The sequence below is a fragment of the Stegostoma tigrinum genome, chromosome 26, assembly GCF_030684315.1.
Source record: "Stegostoma tigrinum isolate sSteTig4 chromosome 26, sSteTig4.hap1, whole genome shotgun sequence".
NCBI lineage: Eukaryota > Metazoa > Chordata > Chondrichthyes > Orectolobiformes > Stegostomatidae > Stegostoma > Stegostoma tigrinum.
This window is the reverse complement of record NC_081379.1, coordinates 40,487,762-40,503,610: the sequence shown is the minus strand read 5'-3', so window position 1 is coordinate 40,503,610 and position 15,849 is coordinate 40,487,762. Positions and strand designations below refer to the sequence as shown.

Below are 15,849 nucleotides of genomic sequence, written 5' to 3'. Positions count from 1 at the left end.
GCGAACCAAAACAGGTGAAACAACAAATTGTGTCACTTCAACTCATCAACGTCCAAACATCGGCAGCGCTTTTAGGTTAAAAGGTAGAAAGCAAACTGAGCCTACCATGGAGAAGTGAACGATGCAAGAGACTGCGATAATTAATAATCCAACAATAATGGCTGCGATGGCAACCAGGGTTGCCAAGTGTGCTAGCTTTTTGGCTCCATCGATATCTCCCTCATTGTAACTGTGTAGAGCCTGAAGGACAAAAAGCAACCATCAGTACAAAACCATGTTATATTCTTTTAGTTAGTGATTAGCCTTGTACTTAGCCCAGTGAATGATGCTGTGCTCAGATCCCAGCAGCTCCCACATTTGCAAGTTCTCCCCTACCACCACCACCCCCAAATCAACCCATCTGCTGCTAAAACCACCCAGGCCTTCCTTACCTCTAGCTTTGACTGTCCCAACACAGTGACAGCCAGCTCAGTCACTGCTCTCCACCTGCTATAACCTGAATCTGGACTCCTGCCGTCCCAACTCACCGCCGAGTCCTATTCACTGACCAGCCCACGCTAAATTAACACCCAGTCCAGAGCACGTCCATTTAAATATTGTCATTCTCCTGCACTCCTCGCATTACTGCAGACCTCGTCCTGCTCCACCACCCTCTCTGTGCTCCTCCAATTTTGCTTTTGTCCTCATTCCCTCGTTACTAAGGGGAGAAGTTCAGGCTAACCCTGGTCCCATTAACTAGTGCCAGAAGCTCTAGGGAGCCCACCATGCTTGGGTTGGGTGGCGGGGGGGGTGGGGGGGGTGGGGGTGGGGGGTAGTTGAGGGCGGGGTGTTGGGGCGCTGGTCTCGACAAGACCAGGCTTAGCACCTGGACTGAAAATTTTAGTCCCAGCCTGTGATAGCAGTTGCAGCTCCCTCGGGTGTAAGTTTAGGAATTTCCACCCTGAATCCCCGTGGCTCTCGATGTCGCTTGCAAATTCAAATGCTTCTTACAACCCACTTCTCTGAACAAGCTATTGCCCCCTATTGAGTCCTTTTGCCCCAAAATGAAGAGCTGTGTCTATTGCTATCTGATAGAGCTTCTAGAAAGAAGTTACGTTTAACACTGCATTATAACTTGTGTCAGAAATAAAATGGTCATGGTGATCGCGCAGCCCATTTCCTGCTTAGTATCTCCATTGTCTACACACTCTACATATTGAAGTTAACATGGTCGCTTTCTCTCTAAACAAAATCAGATTGCCTGGTCCAATTTTTTTTAAAGAGGTCTATTTCCTCTTAAAAACCATAAGGAAATGTCATTATGAAATGCGAACTCAAAGCTCATTTGCTCCATAATAGGCACAAGATCATCACCATGCTCCAAACTGCAAGTCCACCAACATTCCCAAGGCGTACCATGGCAATTCAGTGACTCATCCTCATTGCTACAAAGAGCTAAGTTTAAAGTTTGTCCGTTCTTGTATTTTAGCTCAATGAGTCAGGCAGCCCACTGTCTACTGCACCAGACAAAATATGCAGCGATACTCCACTGGTTTACAGGCTGTAACCCTTTCTTGATATAGGTAACCGTAACCGAATTACTGCTCTCATTGTCAGAGATAATGGGAGCTGCAGATGCTGGAGAATCCAGGATAACAAAGTGTGGAGCTGGATGAACACAGCAGGCCAAGCAGCATCTCAGGATCACAAAAGCTGACGTTTCGGGCCTAGACCCTTCAGATGAAACATCAGCTTTTGAGCTCCTGAGATGCTGCTTGGCCTGCTGTGTTCATCCAGCTTCACACTTTGTTATCTCGCGGCTCTCGTTATGTCAGGCATAAGATCTGCTTAATGTTATACCCAGCTTACAGTAGCTTACTGGCCCCACTATATACACAGAGGGTGTGAGGCCGTGTAGCAGCTGGCGAAGGCAGGAATGCGGATAACATAGAAGGTCTCTCAAAATCAACGGCAGGACCTTGAAATTACTTTCCAATCATTGGGGAGGACGTGGCTGGTCAGATTGGGGCTTTTGGGAAAAATTTAGGTCAGGCAGGAAAAACAAATGATGGAGAAAGAAATGGGTTAGCTTTCGAAAACCTGGGGATAATGTTCCTGCTTCTCCCGACCAACAGGCAGTGCTGGAAAGGAACAAAGCAGATGGACTGAACCCACATCACCTCTCTTTAGCTACTGGATTTCTTCTGCCCAGGAAAGGCTCTCTTGTTACTGTTAAATACAAACATTATTCATTGACATAATTTAAGAACTGATTTGTCTTTTGTAAATTATACCTCCAATACCCTGACTCATTTTCTTTAAAGCCAGCTAAAACTGTGCTTGAGGCAGAATGCGGTCATGTTTTAGATTTTGAAATGTTAACCCTCATTTACTGCCTGCTTGGAAAGTTAAATCTGCCTCCATTGCCTGCATCAATCAAAATTGATGTATCAATCTCTGCATTGATAAAGGAAGTTAAAACCAGGCAAGGTGTAGATGGAGTTACAGATTCAACATTAGCAATTTCACATTAAAGCGAAATCATAGAATCTCCACATTTGGGAATCAGGCCATTCAGTCCACACCAACTCCCCAAAGAGCATCCTACCCCACTATCTTGTCTTGTAACCCTGTATTTCCCCCGGTTAAATCGCCTAGCCTACGTATCCCTGGGCACCATCAGCAATTTATCATGGCCAATCTACCTAATCCTTGGACTATGGGAGCAGGGAGAATGTGCAAACTCTGCACAGGCAGTAAGCAAGGCTGGAATCGAACCCAGGTGCCTGGCACTGTGAGGCACCATGCCACCATGTGAAACCCGTCTGTCGTCAGCAATGACTGATACATCCCAAACTCCCAGCAAAGCCTCATTTACCTCGATCTAGGTTTTGCCAATATTCAAGAAAGAGTTGCATAAACAAAGTTGAGATAATTGTTACGATTCCCACACAGACCAATAACATCTTTTAAAGACAGAATCCCCGTGAGGCCAATAGTAACAAAACTGATCTCAATTTCAACACTGTTTAATTTCAATACTGTTATTGTCTCAACCAAATGGAATAATCAAAAATCAACATAACTTAGGCATCTCAATCTAACTTAACCTTTCTGACTTTCCCAGTTACTAACCTCTAGAGCACCTGTGTCTTCATCTTTGCCATTTCATTATCAAAGCCCCATCGCTGCAATTTCTAAGTTTTCCCCACTACATCCCCCATTATGGTTCGGTCTCAGATGGTAACCATCTGTCATTTGTTGCAGTATTGATTTTACACTCATCCTTACGGACACGCTGTTTTTTAAAAATTCTGTCACTGGGATCACTTCTGAAAATTCTTAAAGCCTCATTCATGAACAAACATCATTTTCTTCTTTCGACCAAATTTCACAAACATTGGACTTGGTTTTCCTTTCAATATTTGTCTGTACACCCCTCGTGTTAACTCAGACATTGACAATACATTCTTTCCTCCGTTACAATGTATTTAAGACAGAAATAGATAGGTTCTTGATTGGTAAGGGGATCAAGGATTGCAGGAAGAAAGCAGGGCAATGAGGTTGAGAAACATATCAGCCTTGATCAAATAGCAGAGCAGACTTGATGGGCCTAAAGATCTAATTCTGCTCCTATACCTTATAGTCATCTGACTGGTCTTCTGAAAGTGCACTTCCAAAGCTTTTCCTACTTTCTGTAAAACAATACAATTTTCTATAGGTCATTTCAGTTTTTTATAGTAACTGCCTGAAAAACCACACATCACACTTCCACATCTTCCCCACTATATTCACACATCAAGAAAATATTCTTTGCTAAATCAGAAGTACAAGGTGTTGGTTCAGGGCTACCTTCATTATACCCAATCAATGCACAAGCTTTAAACTTGACTCCTGTAATTCTCTGCCTCTTTCCTTCACTTCTTCACTGTCTAACTTCTCCATTTTTTAATTCTAATTCAAGATTTCTCATTGCTCTTGTTTCTGTTTCCATTTTGAACTCACCTTTTTCATTTCTCTCTTTCCTCTCTTCCCACATAAGAAATAGGAGCAGCGTCGGCCATTCAGCCCCTCAAGACTGCCCCATTATTAACAAGGTCATGACTAATCTGCTCCAGGCCTCAATTCCTCTTTTGTGACAGCTCCTCATAGCTCCTGATCCTGATATTTCAGAAATGTATTTCTTCTCTAAGTACTAGCCTCCCATAACACTCCTTATGTCCTCATTGCGATGGAGTTGAGAAACATAGCCACCTTCTATTTATCATCAACAAATTTTGACACATTACACTCTGCCCCTTTGTGTAAGTCATTTATATAGATAGTAAATAATTAAGGCAGTTGCAGCAGTCCATTAGTTACAGCTTTCCAACCTGGAAAGACCTTGCACAAAAGCAGGAGTTGCTGGCAAAGCTCAGCAGATCTGGCAGCATCGGTGAAGAAAAAATCAGAGTTAATGTTTCGGGTCCCGTGACCCTTCCTCAGAACTGAACTGGGTACTGAGGAAGGGCCACCAGACCTGAAATGTTCACTCAGTTCTTTTATTCACGGATGCTGCCAGAACTTTTCCAGCAACTTCTGTTTTTGTTCCCGATTTACAGCATCCACAGTTCTCTCTGTTTTTATCTGGAAAAGACTTTGATTTATTTAATCTTCAGTGTGTTACCAATTCTCAGTCCGTGTGAGGACATTACTCCCGATAGCAGGAGCTTCTATCCTGGGCAATTATATTTCTGTGGATCCCTACGAGTGCCTTTTGAAAATTCAAAAACACGGTGTCTCTGAATCTGTTTCATCAACTCTGCTCAAAAACTCCAGTAAATTTGTCTAACTCGATTTCCCTTACACAAAACCATTTGGATCCTATTTGATTCTGTTAAGCTTTTCTAAATGTCCTGCTATTTCTGCTTTAACAATGGACTCCCGTATTTTCCCAGCGGCAGATGTTAGGCTGACTGGCCTTAATTCCCCACTTTCTGTTTCCCTTCTTCCTTGAACAGGATGGTGGCCGTTTTCCAACCCACTTGAGCCTTCCCGGGAATTCAGTAAATTCGGGAATATTTTGACTGATACCTCCACTACCTCTGCAGTCACTTCCTTTAAAACACTTGGATGCAGGCCATCAGATCCTGGTAATGTACCTGCCTTAGTCCCATTAGTTTGTCAAATACTTTGTCCCTCATGATAGTGATCATTACAAGATCTTTCCTCCCATTAGCACCTTGCTGATCTGTTATCTTTGACACATTTATAGTATCCTCCAGTATGGAGACAGGTGCGAAATATCATTTTAAATTACCTACCATTCCCTATCTTATATTAATTCCCCAGCTGCATCTACCAAATGTCCAACATTTACTTCAGCTACTCTCTTCCTTTTTATACATCATAGAAACTCTTGCTGTTTGTTGCTTATATTTCTTACCAATTTACTTGCATTATCAATTTTCTCACTTTTATTAGTTTTTTAGTCATCTGCTGCTAATTCCTAATAAGATTCCCAATCCTCTGGCTGACAACTTTTTTTTTGCTTGACTATCTTTGTTAACCATAGACAGTTTGTCCTGATCAAATCCTTCCTTTGGATTGGAATACTTTTTTTAGAGAATTGGGAAATATTTGTTTAAATGTCTGCTGCTGCTCATCCATGCACATCGTCCCTTAGTCTATTTTCCCAGCATCCCTCCACCTCTGGTTTAGATGTCTATTCAAATGCTTTTCTTTAAGTTGAGAGCATTGGTTTGAGACATGAATTGCTCTTGCCCAAACTACATTTGATATTCTACATCGCTGCCCCCATAGGATCTTTAGCTATGAGATCTGTTATTCCTTGTTACACATCATTAGATTTAAAACAGCTTGTTTCCAGGTGGGTTCCTAAATGTACTGCTATAAGACACAATCCCTGATTCACTTGTCTTTCCTGTAACCTATGCCCATCAGATTTGTCCAGTTAATATGCAAATTAAAATCACCCATAATAATTGTAGTGTCCTTTTCATGTGCCTTCATTATTTCCCAATTTATACTTTGTTCTACACTGATGCAACTCTTTAAGGGCTTTTAGACAACGTCCAAACAGGGACTTCTTTCCTTTGCTATTCCTTAACGTTCACCCATATGGATTTTACAAAATAATCTACTGCAGCCATATCACTACTCACCAACAACGTTCCCTCTATGTTGCACATGTGTTACCAGTGCATTGGCTTCTGGGAAGTTATTGCTGCACAAGGACCTTGGAGGCCCATGTGACGTAACAATAATTAGGGGGAAAGTAGTTCATCACTGTACTGATGCCACCTTTAGTTAACAAAGCTACCCCACCTCTCCTTCCTTTTTGCCTATTCTGCTAGAACATCGAATACCTTCAGTACTGTGTTCCCAGTCTTTGTCATCCTGCCACCATGTCTCCAGTAATAACTGTGCAGTTCCCTCCAAGCAGCGCGCATGTACAGTTGCTCCAAGATTCTGCGCACAGCAATTGGCGTCAGTAGACTGATTGCAACATTAACCTCCGGTTCCAGAAATCAATGCTGCGCATGGACCTCGAAGGCCTGCCCAGCAGCAAAGAAATTTGGACATAATGCTGGTATGAAATGGTATTCATTTATTTGTATTTGTGCTGACAACCCATCTGTCGTATTACAGATGTAATGAGCATTCAGATAGAGGGCCTTCAGCTTTGACTTTCTACCATTATTACTGATTTATTTCTGATTTCTGCTGCATTTTTTTGTGTTTATTTTCTACCCCTTCCTATCACATTCTGGTTCTCGTTTGTTCCTTTATTGCCCTGCATCTGTGCTCTCTCGATCCTTTTTGATATTTTTAAACTTCCCTTCAATTGAACCACCTCCCTTCCTTCTTTTTAATTTTATTGTTTTCGTTTGCCTTTCTCTTTCAAATTTCATCCCCTTTCTTTAAATTCATGCTTTGGTCATTCAACGTGATCGTTAGTAGAAATTATTTTTCCTTCAACTTCAATAGCTGAGCTACCACTTCACCAATCTCTGCGTTCCCAGCTCCTGATCTCAAGGTAGCCATTAATTCCTCAGGGCAGCCCTCAAGTTAACCATTGTTAATGCTTCCAAGGCCCAATGAAACAAATTCAGAGACGTCCATGCAAAAAGAATGAATCCCCACCAACAGGCCACCAGCATGTGTATCAAGAGAATCAAAAAAAAGGGAGTTATACGTCAGGAAGAAAGGAAATTCCAGAACCTTGTGCTAGGAGATAGTCCCATTTGTCAGCAGGATTTATTGTTTGAATCTCTCAGCATTTACCAGTGAACATACTTTTAATTTTATAGGTTTGGAGCACCAGTAATTCTCTGGATTTCCATTCTCACAAGAAATGTGTGTTCCTTTCACAGCCTGTTGAGGGAAAGCTGGTAACTCAACGTGCAGCGTTGGGACAAGGGTCAGTCTGTACCCCAGTGGAAATACAACAGAATGGTTAAGTGACTGGATCAGATCTTCAGACGGCTGATCTAATGCTGCACTGACATGAGTCCACATCTCACCATGGCAACTGGAGGAATTTAAATAAACCTGGAATAAAAATACTAGCTTGAAATATAATTCAGCTCTGTTTGTCTACATTTGGACCAACACTCAATAATGAGGAGACCAGAGCTGGCAGAACACTAAGTGAACCGCAGCGAGCAGGTTATTGTTGGACCTGTGCCACTGGGCAGCACTGTCACTGACACCCTCCATCACTTTGCCGGTAATTGAGTGTGGACTGATAGGGTGGTAACCGGTTCGATTTGTCCAACTTATTGTGCACAGAACAAACTTGGAAAATTGTTTTATAGCGTCCTGGAAGAGCTTGGTTAGGGATGCAGTGATTTCAGGAGCACAGGCTCTCAGCACTACAACTGGGATGTTGTCAAACTCCTTCAGTTGTTGAGCACGCATGTAGTCCTCTGTTGTAGCTTCACCAGGTTGTCCCCTCCTTGGCATTCTCTCCTATATGTTTACGCGGAGTTGAACCTGTGGTTTAAAACCACAGAAACACTGTTGCAGTCTCTGCAAGCATTTCAGGTTAATGGCCTTTCATGTTACTTTCCATTTATCTGCCTCAATGTTGTCTTGCCCCAATTTTGAATGGAACGGATCAGCTCGGATTAACATTTATTGACCCGACACGTTACCTCTTTTCCTTGGCACATGCCACACATCTAGTTTGGCAGTTAGGGCCTACATGTTACAGTCAGTTTGGACAACTACTGAGCCAATCTTGGTGATCGGCATCAAAATCCTCCGACCAGGCTACATTGCTTGTAATCTTTACATCATCCTACAAGTGGTGTTCAACGTGGAGGGGTAACACACTCGCTGGTTGAGGGAAGGTGGAAGGTGATAATCAGCTGGAGGGTTTCCTCATCAATGTTTGACCTGATGCCACAAGACCTCAGAAATCCCAAGTCAATGTTGAAAATTCCCAGGGCCACTCCCTCCCCACTAATAAACTATTGGCTGCCACCTCTATGAATGGGAAGGATGGTGATGGAGAAGTCTGGAGCATTGGCTGAAAGATATGATTTAGTGAGTATATTTATGTCAGGTTTCTACTTGACTCGTCTGAGACAGGTGCGGCACAATTCCCCAGAAGTTACTTGTGGCAGGGTCAGAGAGTCATAGACATCTATAGCACAGAAAAGGCCATTCGGCCCATCATATCCACCCTGATCAAAAACAGCAATCAAACTATTTGAATCTTGACTTCCAGCACTTGGCCCACAGTTTTGTATGTCTTGATAATGTAAGTGAATATCTACATACTTCTTCAATGTTATGAAGGTTCCTGCCTTGACCACCCATACATTCTGGATTCACACCATCCTCCGGGCAAAAAAAAATTCCTCACATCCCCTCTAAATCTTCTGACCCTTACCTTAAATCTATCACCCCTGTCATTGATTCCTCCAACAAGGGGAAAAGTTTCTTGCTGGCTACTCTATCTACGTCCCTTCTTATTTTCCATTACTCAATCGTGTGCCTCCTCAATTTCCTCTGCTCCAAGGATACAAACCCCAGTCTATCCAATCCCTCTCCATAACTGAAATCTCCAGCCCAAGGCAACATCCTGGTAAGTCTCCTTTGCACCCTCTCCAGTGCTATCACATCCCACCCATGATGTAGGTTCCAGAACTGCAGACAATGTCTTTGCTGTATCCAGTTCCTAGCTCGATGCCAGGTATTTAGTTGAGACTTATCCCTTTTTGGATTTTCTGTGTTGGATTAATACAAATGAATGTCTCACTGGGCCACTGCAGAGGGCAATCACATTACTGAGCATTTGGAATTACATGTAGATCAGACGAGTCAAAGATGGTAGATGTCTTTCACCAAAAGACATGAGCGAACAAAATTTTCTTTTATAATAAGACAGCAGCTTTGTAACCGACACATTTCAAGCCAGTATTTCTATTCCAGATTTATTTAAATTCCTCCAGTTGCCATGGTGAGATATGGATTCATGTCAATGCAGCATTAGTTCAGCCGTCTGAAGATCTGATCCAGTCACTTAACCATTCCATTGTGTTTCTACTAGGGTACAGACTGACCCTTGTCCCAACGCTGCACATTGAGTTACCAGCTTTCTCTCAACAGTTTGTGAAAGGAACACAGACTTATTGTGAGAAAGTACAAAGGAAATGGATGCCAAGTGATAATGTGTACCTGTTGTTTCACTCTCGTACATCTCAGCTGTTCTCATTTTTCAAGGACCGCAACACCTCCCCTCAGTGGTTGAGAACGACCTCGACTGTGTCTCCCGCATTTCCCGCAACTCATCCCTCACACCCCCTCCCCACAATAACAACCGAAACAGAATCCCCCTCGTCCTCATGTACCACCCCACCAACCTCCGGATACAACGCATCATCCGCCGACACTTCTGCCATCTACAATCCGACCCCACCACCCAAGACATTTTTCAGTCCCCACCCTTATCTGCCTTCCAGACGGACCACTCTCTCCGTGACTCCTTGTCCACTCCACACTCCCCTCCAGCCCCACCACACCCGGCACATTCCCCTGCAACTCCTCCTCCCTCACCCCCATCCCAGGCCCCAAGAAGACTTTCCTCATCAAGCAGATGTTCACCTGCACATCTGCTAACATGGTATACGGCATCCGCTGTTCCCGTTGTGCCTCCTCTACATTGGGGAAACCAAGCGGAGGCTTGGGGACCACTTTGCAGAACACCTCCGCTCGGTTTGCAATAAACAGCTGCACCTCCCAGTCGCAAACCATTTCAACTCCCCCTCCCATTCTTCAGACAACATGTCCATCCTGGGCCTCCTTCGGTGCCACAACGATGCCACCCGAAGGTTGCAGGAACAGCACCTCATATTCCACTTGGGAACCCTGCAGCCCAATATCAATGTGGATTTCACAAGCTTCAAAATCTCCCCTCTCCCTATCGCATCCCAAAATAAGCCCAGCTCATCCCCACATCCGTTATCTGTCCTTCCTCCCACCTATGCCCTCCTCCCACCTCAAACCCCACCCCTATCTCCTACCTACTAACCTCATCCTGCCCCTGTGACCTGTCCGTCCTCCCTGGATTGACCTATCTCCTCCCTAACTCCCCACCTATAATCACTTTACAGGTCCCATCTCTGCCTCTTTGACCTGTCTGTCTCCTCTCCACCTACCTTCTCCCCTATCCATCTTCCATCCATTTCCCCCCCCTCCCTATTTATTTCAGAACCCCTTCCCCTCCCCCATTTCTGAAGAAGGGTCTCGGCCCAAAACGTCAGCCTTCCTGCTCCTCTGATGCTGATTGACCTGCTGTGTTCATCCAGCTCTGCACCTTGTTATCTCCTCTACTCAATGCACTGACCAATAAAGGCCTGTCTACCAAACACCTACTTCACTGTCCTATCCACCTGCGACTCTAATTTTGAGGAACTATGAGCCTGCACTCCAAGGTCTCTTTGCTTGGCAACACTCTGCCATTAAGTGTATAAGTCCTGCCCTGATTTGCTTTTCCAATAGCCTTCAATTCCTTGCTTGGAACTGTCTCAATTCTAATCCTTACAAAGCACTCTGACAGGCGATGATGCAGGCAGATACTACACAGAAGACGCAGAGCAGCAGCTTGAGTCAGGTCAGTTCTGAGTCAGACAGAGATATAAGCAGATGGTACTGAGTCAAGTAGGGACAGGCGGGGAGCAGACACCTGGGTTGCAAACACTAATCAGGTAGGTGCATGGGTAACTAGCACTGACTAAGTACATAATAACAGGAGTTAAACAGTTAAAATGATGGGTGGGCAGCACTGAGTTGAACAGATTAGTCCAGAATAGGCAAATAACATTGACTCAGACACAGGCTGACAGCACTTGAACAAATAAAGAAATGACCGTACAACATGCGGACACACAGAATCGGGGAGTTTAATTAATCTTCCATAACATCCAATTGATGGCAAAGAAGGACAATGTTAAATGTCAGGTGTGTTCAGCAGAGATCAGATGAAAACTGAGCACTGAAGTTGGAATGGTACTGTTCAAGGTATGCTCCAAAATTCACTGGGTAAAAATAACTATTAAAGTTAAACTGGAAGAAAGGAGTGGAGTACCAAGGCAGATCAGAATGAGCTGGATGACATGGTGTGGGCACATTATCAGGGTGTCACTTGCTGGTTTGTTGCTATCAGAGAAAGGTGATTGCAGGTGAAAAGCATGATGTTAAAGGGTGGTGTAATAGCTGACTTGAGCAGATACCAGAAACCATTCAATGCAACTTATAGACCTCAGAACATACATCGAAGAATCGATATTCGAAGTTTCTGCAAGTATGTCAACTGCATCTATACATGTTCATTCCTCTCTCCAAGGAATCAATCCAGATGTTGTTCTGGAATAATCTTAGTAATTGCATTCTTAAAGTGACAGGCATGCAGCATTCCACACTCCAATGGCAATGGATTAGTTCATGGCTTTGTGCCTGAGGGTACAATAAATAGTTATGTTAATGGATAGTAATCTAGTGGATTAGATGTGAATTTAAAACCCACCATGGCAATTACAGAATTCAAAATCAGAAAAACTCTGGAAATTTTAAAAGAAGAAATAGTGCTGGCAATTAAGTTGCCAGGTTGTCTTAATAATCCAATGTGGTTTACTGACAGTGTTCAGAAAGGCTCACCTTCCATCCTTACTTGGCACAGCCTGCACTGTATGTTAGCTTCGGCTTAGTGCACTAGTCTTACTTCGGCGAGAGAACATTGTGGGTTCAAGCCCTCTGTAAACAATTAAGTATTTGCAATTCAGATCTGCAGTCGTGAGCACTTCCTGCAGAGCTGTCTTGGGCTGAGATGATAAGCTTCAGTGCAGCTTCCAACTCCATTAACCTTTGACTTCAAATATTATTCATTCTGCTTGATGCCACCCGGGGTAAAACACTTGTTGTTCAAGGCAAGTCACTCTCAATTGACATTTGCTGCATTCGCGGATCAACCATAGAACAGCATTAATGTGGGGTCTTCAGTTGAAGTCAAGACTGTAGTTAGAATATGATGGCCGGAAAGCTGACTGTTCATCTGTCTATGATAATAAAATGTGAGGCAGGATGAACACAGCAGGGCAAGCAGCATCTCAGGAGCACAAAAGCTGACGTTTCGGGCCTAGACCCTTCATTGTGCTCCTGAGATGCTGCTTGGCCTGCTGTGTTCATCCAGCCTCACATTTTATTATCTTGGATTCTCCAGCATCTGCAGTTCCCATTATCTCTGTTCATCTGTCTACAGCGTAAATCAGATTCATGATATTGTCTGGTTCTGGAGGCAGGTCACGCTTGGGCCCTTTAACAGGTACATCACAATATGAAAATCACACCCCCACATTACAGCCATGACTACAGGTCAACAGCGCCTCCTTGACTGCTACATATCATGTTCGGATCTCCCGAGGTTAAGTTATGGGATGGATGCAAACCACCCCCATTCCCCCTCACCCCGTGTCATTCCCAGATACACAGAATAAGCCGCCAGCTGCTGTACTCAATGGCTGCTCGGAGGGACTCTTACCCCAGCCCCCTCCTCCAGGTTGGAGTACACAGCCCGCGGGATTCTCCGCCTCCCGAGGAAACCAAGCGGATCACTGGAATCTGTTTCCAGCCGAGTGATCGACACTGATCTCCAGGTTTTAAACTGTCAAGCCCAGGTTCCAGCAGCCGGTGCGTGAGAAACTCACGCCAAAAGATGCCTGCGATTTCCAGCCTGTAACTTTGCTAAGTGCTACAGAAACGCACCCAGGATCTGTGTGAGAGTTTAACAGCGACCAAAAGGCGTTCGGAAACACTGCTATAAGAGCCGTCGTTGTACAGTTCACTCACCATCATTGAGAAAACAAACGCCACGATGTTGATGGGATAAGATGGGCAGAAACAGGAGAATATGGTGAGGAAGATATATTTCCGGGACATCTCCTCCTGCTGGGCTTCATTGTTAGTTTCAGCCCCTGGGTATTCTTCTAAAGATTCTTTGAGGTCCGGTTTGATGGCCGGCTGAGACATCGGGGCAGCAGCTTCGGCAGAGCCCCGAGCTCTCACTCTCACTGAGGACTGGGCTCGGTGTCAAACCGCTCCCTAGTCAGCTCAGACCTAATTTTACCATCACAGGAGCATCCAGCCAACTCTGACCACTGCCCAGCAGTCAGCTCCGGTTCACATGACCAGCCTGGACTGCCAGTGTTTATTTATCGTCTATAACCGTGGGGTATATTCACCTCCCATTCCCAATAAACAGCGTCGAGCAACCTCTCACCTTCTGCAACTCGCGCTTATTATTCATTTTTGTTAACTTCTCACATTCTGTAACCCTAAACCTATTATTATTTGTTAATCACTCATCCTCTGTAACTAATGTTCACTGTTAATATTTATTAATCTCACATTCTCTGTAAATCGTGTATATTATTTCAATTTGTTAATCGATCACCCTCTGTAACCCTAACCCTATTATTAAAGGTTTGCTAATCGCTCATTCTCTGTAATTAGATTTCGACCCACGTGGAGCAATAGGAACTGTGAGCAGTGAGTCTGCCTCCAGCCTTGTCCTGTGCTTGTCGCTCTTCCAGCCCAGGCTCTGGCCCGCTCCCGGAAGGTCCTCCCAAATGTTCTTCACCAGGTTTCTATTGACCAGCTCCATCATAGAACTCTACTGCCGCTGACACCGCGGCCCACGGGCGCCTCTGATCTGTCCGCTACAGCACTTCCTCATTGGTGTCTCCGTCCCTCTAAATGATGTCCGGGATCTTACAAAAGGAGTGTTGGAGCAATATGTCCAATTTACCTCAGATCTTCGCTGTTCCCTTCTACATCTCGCTGGCAGAGATTGCAGTTGGTACAACAGTAGAGTCACAGATTCATGGCTTTGGATGCTCACGCTGTCTGAAGCTGCTGGAAGACCAATATCATTTTGCCAACTTTGAATTCTATATCACATGATCTGGAGTTTTAAATTCCTACGGCGGGCAGTGGGCTGATATCCTTGCCGGTGATAGAGGCACCGTGTTGCAGGCTAGTCATTGTTGTGTTGGTCTTCTCACACTGGATGCATGGACCAAAAGCCACTCTTGTGTCTTGAACACAGATGATTTTCCAATCAACTAGAAGTTGATTGATGAAATAAATCTGATGAAGATCAAACCAGATCATAAGAAGAACATTGAGGCTAAAACTGAAGAGGAGATGCAGGAGAGACAAGTGAGCAGCATAAGAAATAACATGTCTGTCGAAAATGACTGGTGTAGGAAGCAATGCTTCTGTACCAATTAAGGGCAAGGACAGATGGACACTTCCAATGGATAAAGAGCAGGAGGCAAGGTTCGAAGGACACATCGACAGATCTTTAATCAGCCTAATCCAACTCCATGTTTGAGTTTGATGACAACAGCTCACCTCGGTAGCTGAACCTAGGAGAAATGGTCACATCCAAAGTTGAAAGAGCCAGTAAGAGCCCAATGAACTCTTCAACCTGTGATTGCAGAAGCAGTGGGAATGCAGGGAAACCCAGCTGGAATAAAAAGAAAAGGAGTCATAGAGTCATACAGCACGGAAACAGACCATTTTGATCAGCAAAGGTGAAGAGAGAAACAGAGACGTTTCAGGTCAATAACCATTCAAGAGATTTTGTTACAATCTCACACGGAATATGATTCTATGTAACATACTTGGAGGCTAGAGATAGAAAAATCAAGAACATTTGCAGATCAGAATGGACAGAAGGGCACAGCAATCAGAGCTGTGAAAGGCATAATGTGCATGTAGCTCTGGTCACTATAAAACAACAAGGATGCAAAGGCATTGGACAGGCTGTATAGAAGATCATAGGGATCACATCAGGAATATATATATAGGGCCAGGATTAACAGATTGAGTCTCTTGTACAAAGAAAGTTGACGGATGACCACTGAAGTGGTGTAATTTTTAAATTTACTTGTGGGATGTGGGCATTGCTGATTGGGCCAGCATTTATTGCCCGTTCCTAGTTGCCCTCAAGCAGCTGGTGGTGAGCTGCCTTCCTGAACTGCTGCAGTCCACATGCTATAGGTTGACCCACAGTGCCCTTAGGGAGGGAATTCCAGGATTTTGACCCAGTGACAGTGAAGGACTGGCGATATATTTCCAAGCCAGGATAGTGAGCAACTTGGAGGAGAACTTTCAGATGCTGATGATGTTCCCCTTGTTCTTCTATATGGAAGCGGTCATGGATTTGGAAGGCAGTGTTTAAAAATCTTCGATGAATCTTTGCAGTGTATCTTGGAGATGGTGTCAGCATTGCATACCGAGCATCAATGGTGGATGTAGTGCCGATCAAATGAGCTGCTTTGTCCTGGATGGTGTCAA

The 15,849-nt window shown here is 44.2% G+C and overlaps 1 protein-coding gene across 2 annotated transcripts in view; it reads right to left on the bottom strand.

Moving 5' to 3' along the window:
- The window catches only part of LOC125464216 (transmembrane protein 233), a 37,900-nt gene extending 24,265 nt beyond the window's left edge, over window positions 1–13,635 (bottom strand). Inside the window, exons 1-2 of one of the 2 annotated variants that reach the window (XM_048556444.2) lie at window positions 13,336–13,634; window positions 106–240 (exon numbers count right to left, since the gene is read on the bottom strand). In XM_048556444.2, the coding sequence (XP_048412401.1) occupies window positions 106–240; window positions 13,336–13,515 (315 nt within the window). In that variant the 5' untranslated portion in view covers window positions 13,516–13,634. Of the gene's footprint in view, window positions 1–105; window positions 241–11,442; window positions 11,947–13,335 lie in introns of those variants that run through there. The other variant, XM_048556443.1, reaches the window with a different exon arrangement.
- Between the last annotated feature and the right edge of the window lie 2,214 nt (window positions 13,636–15,849).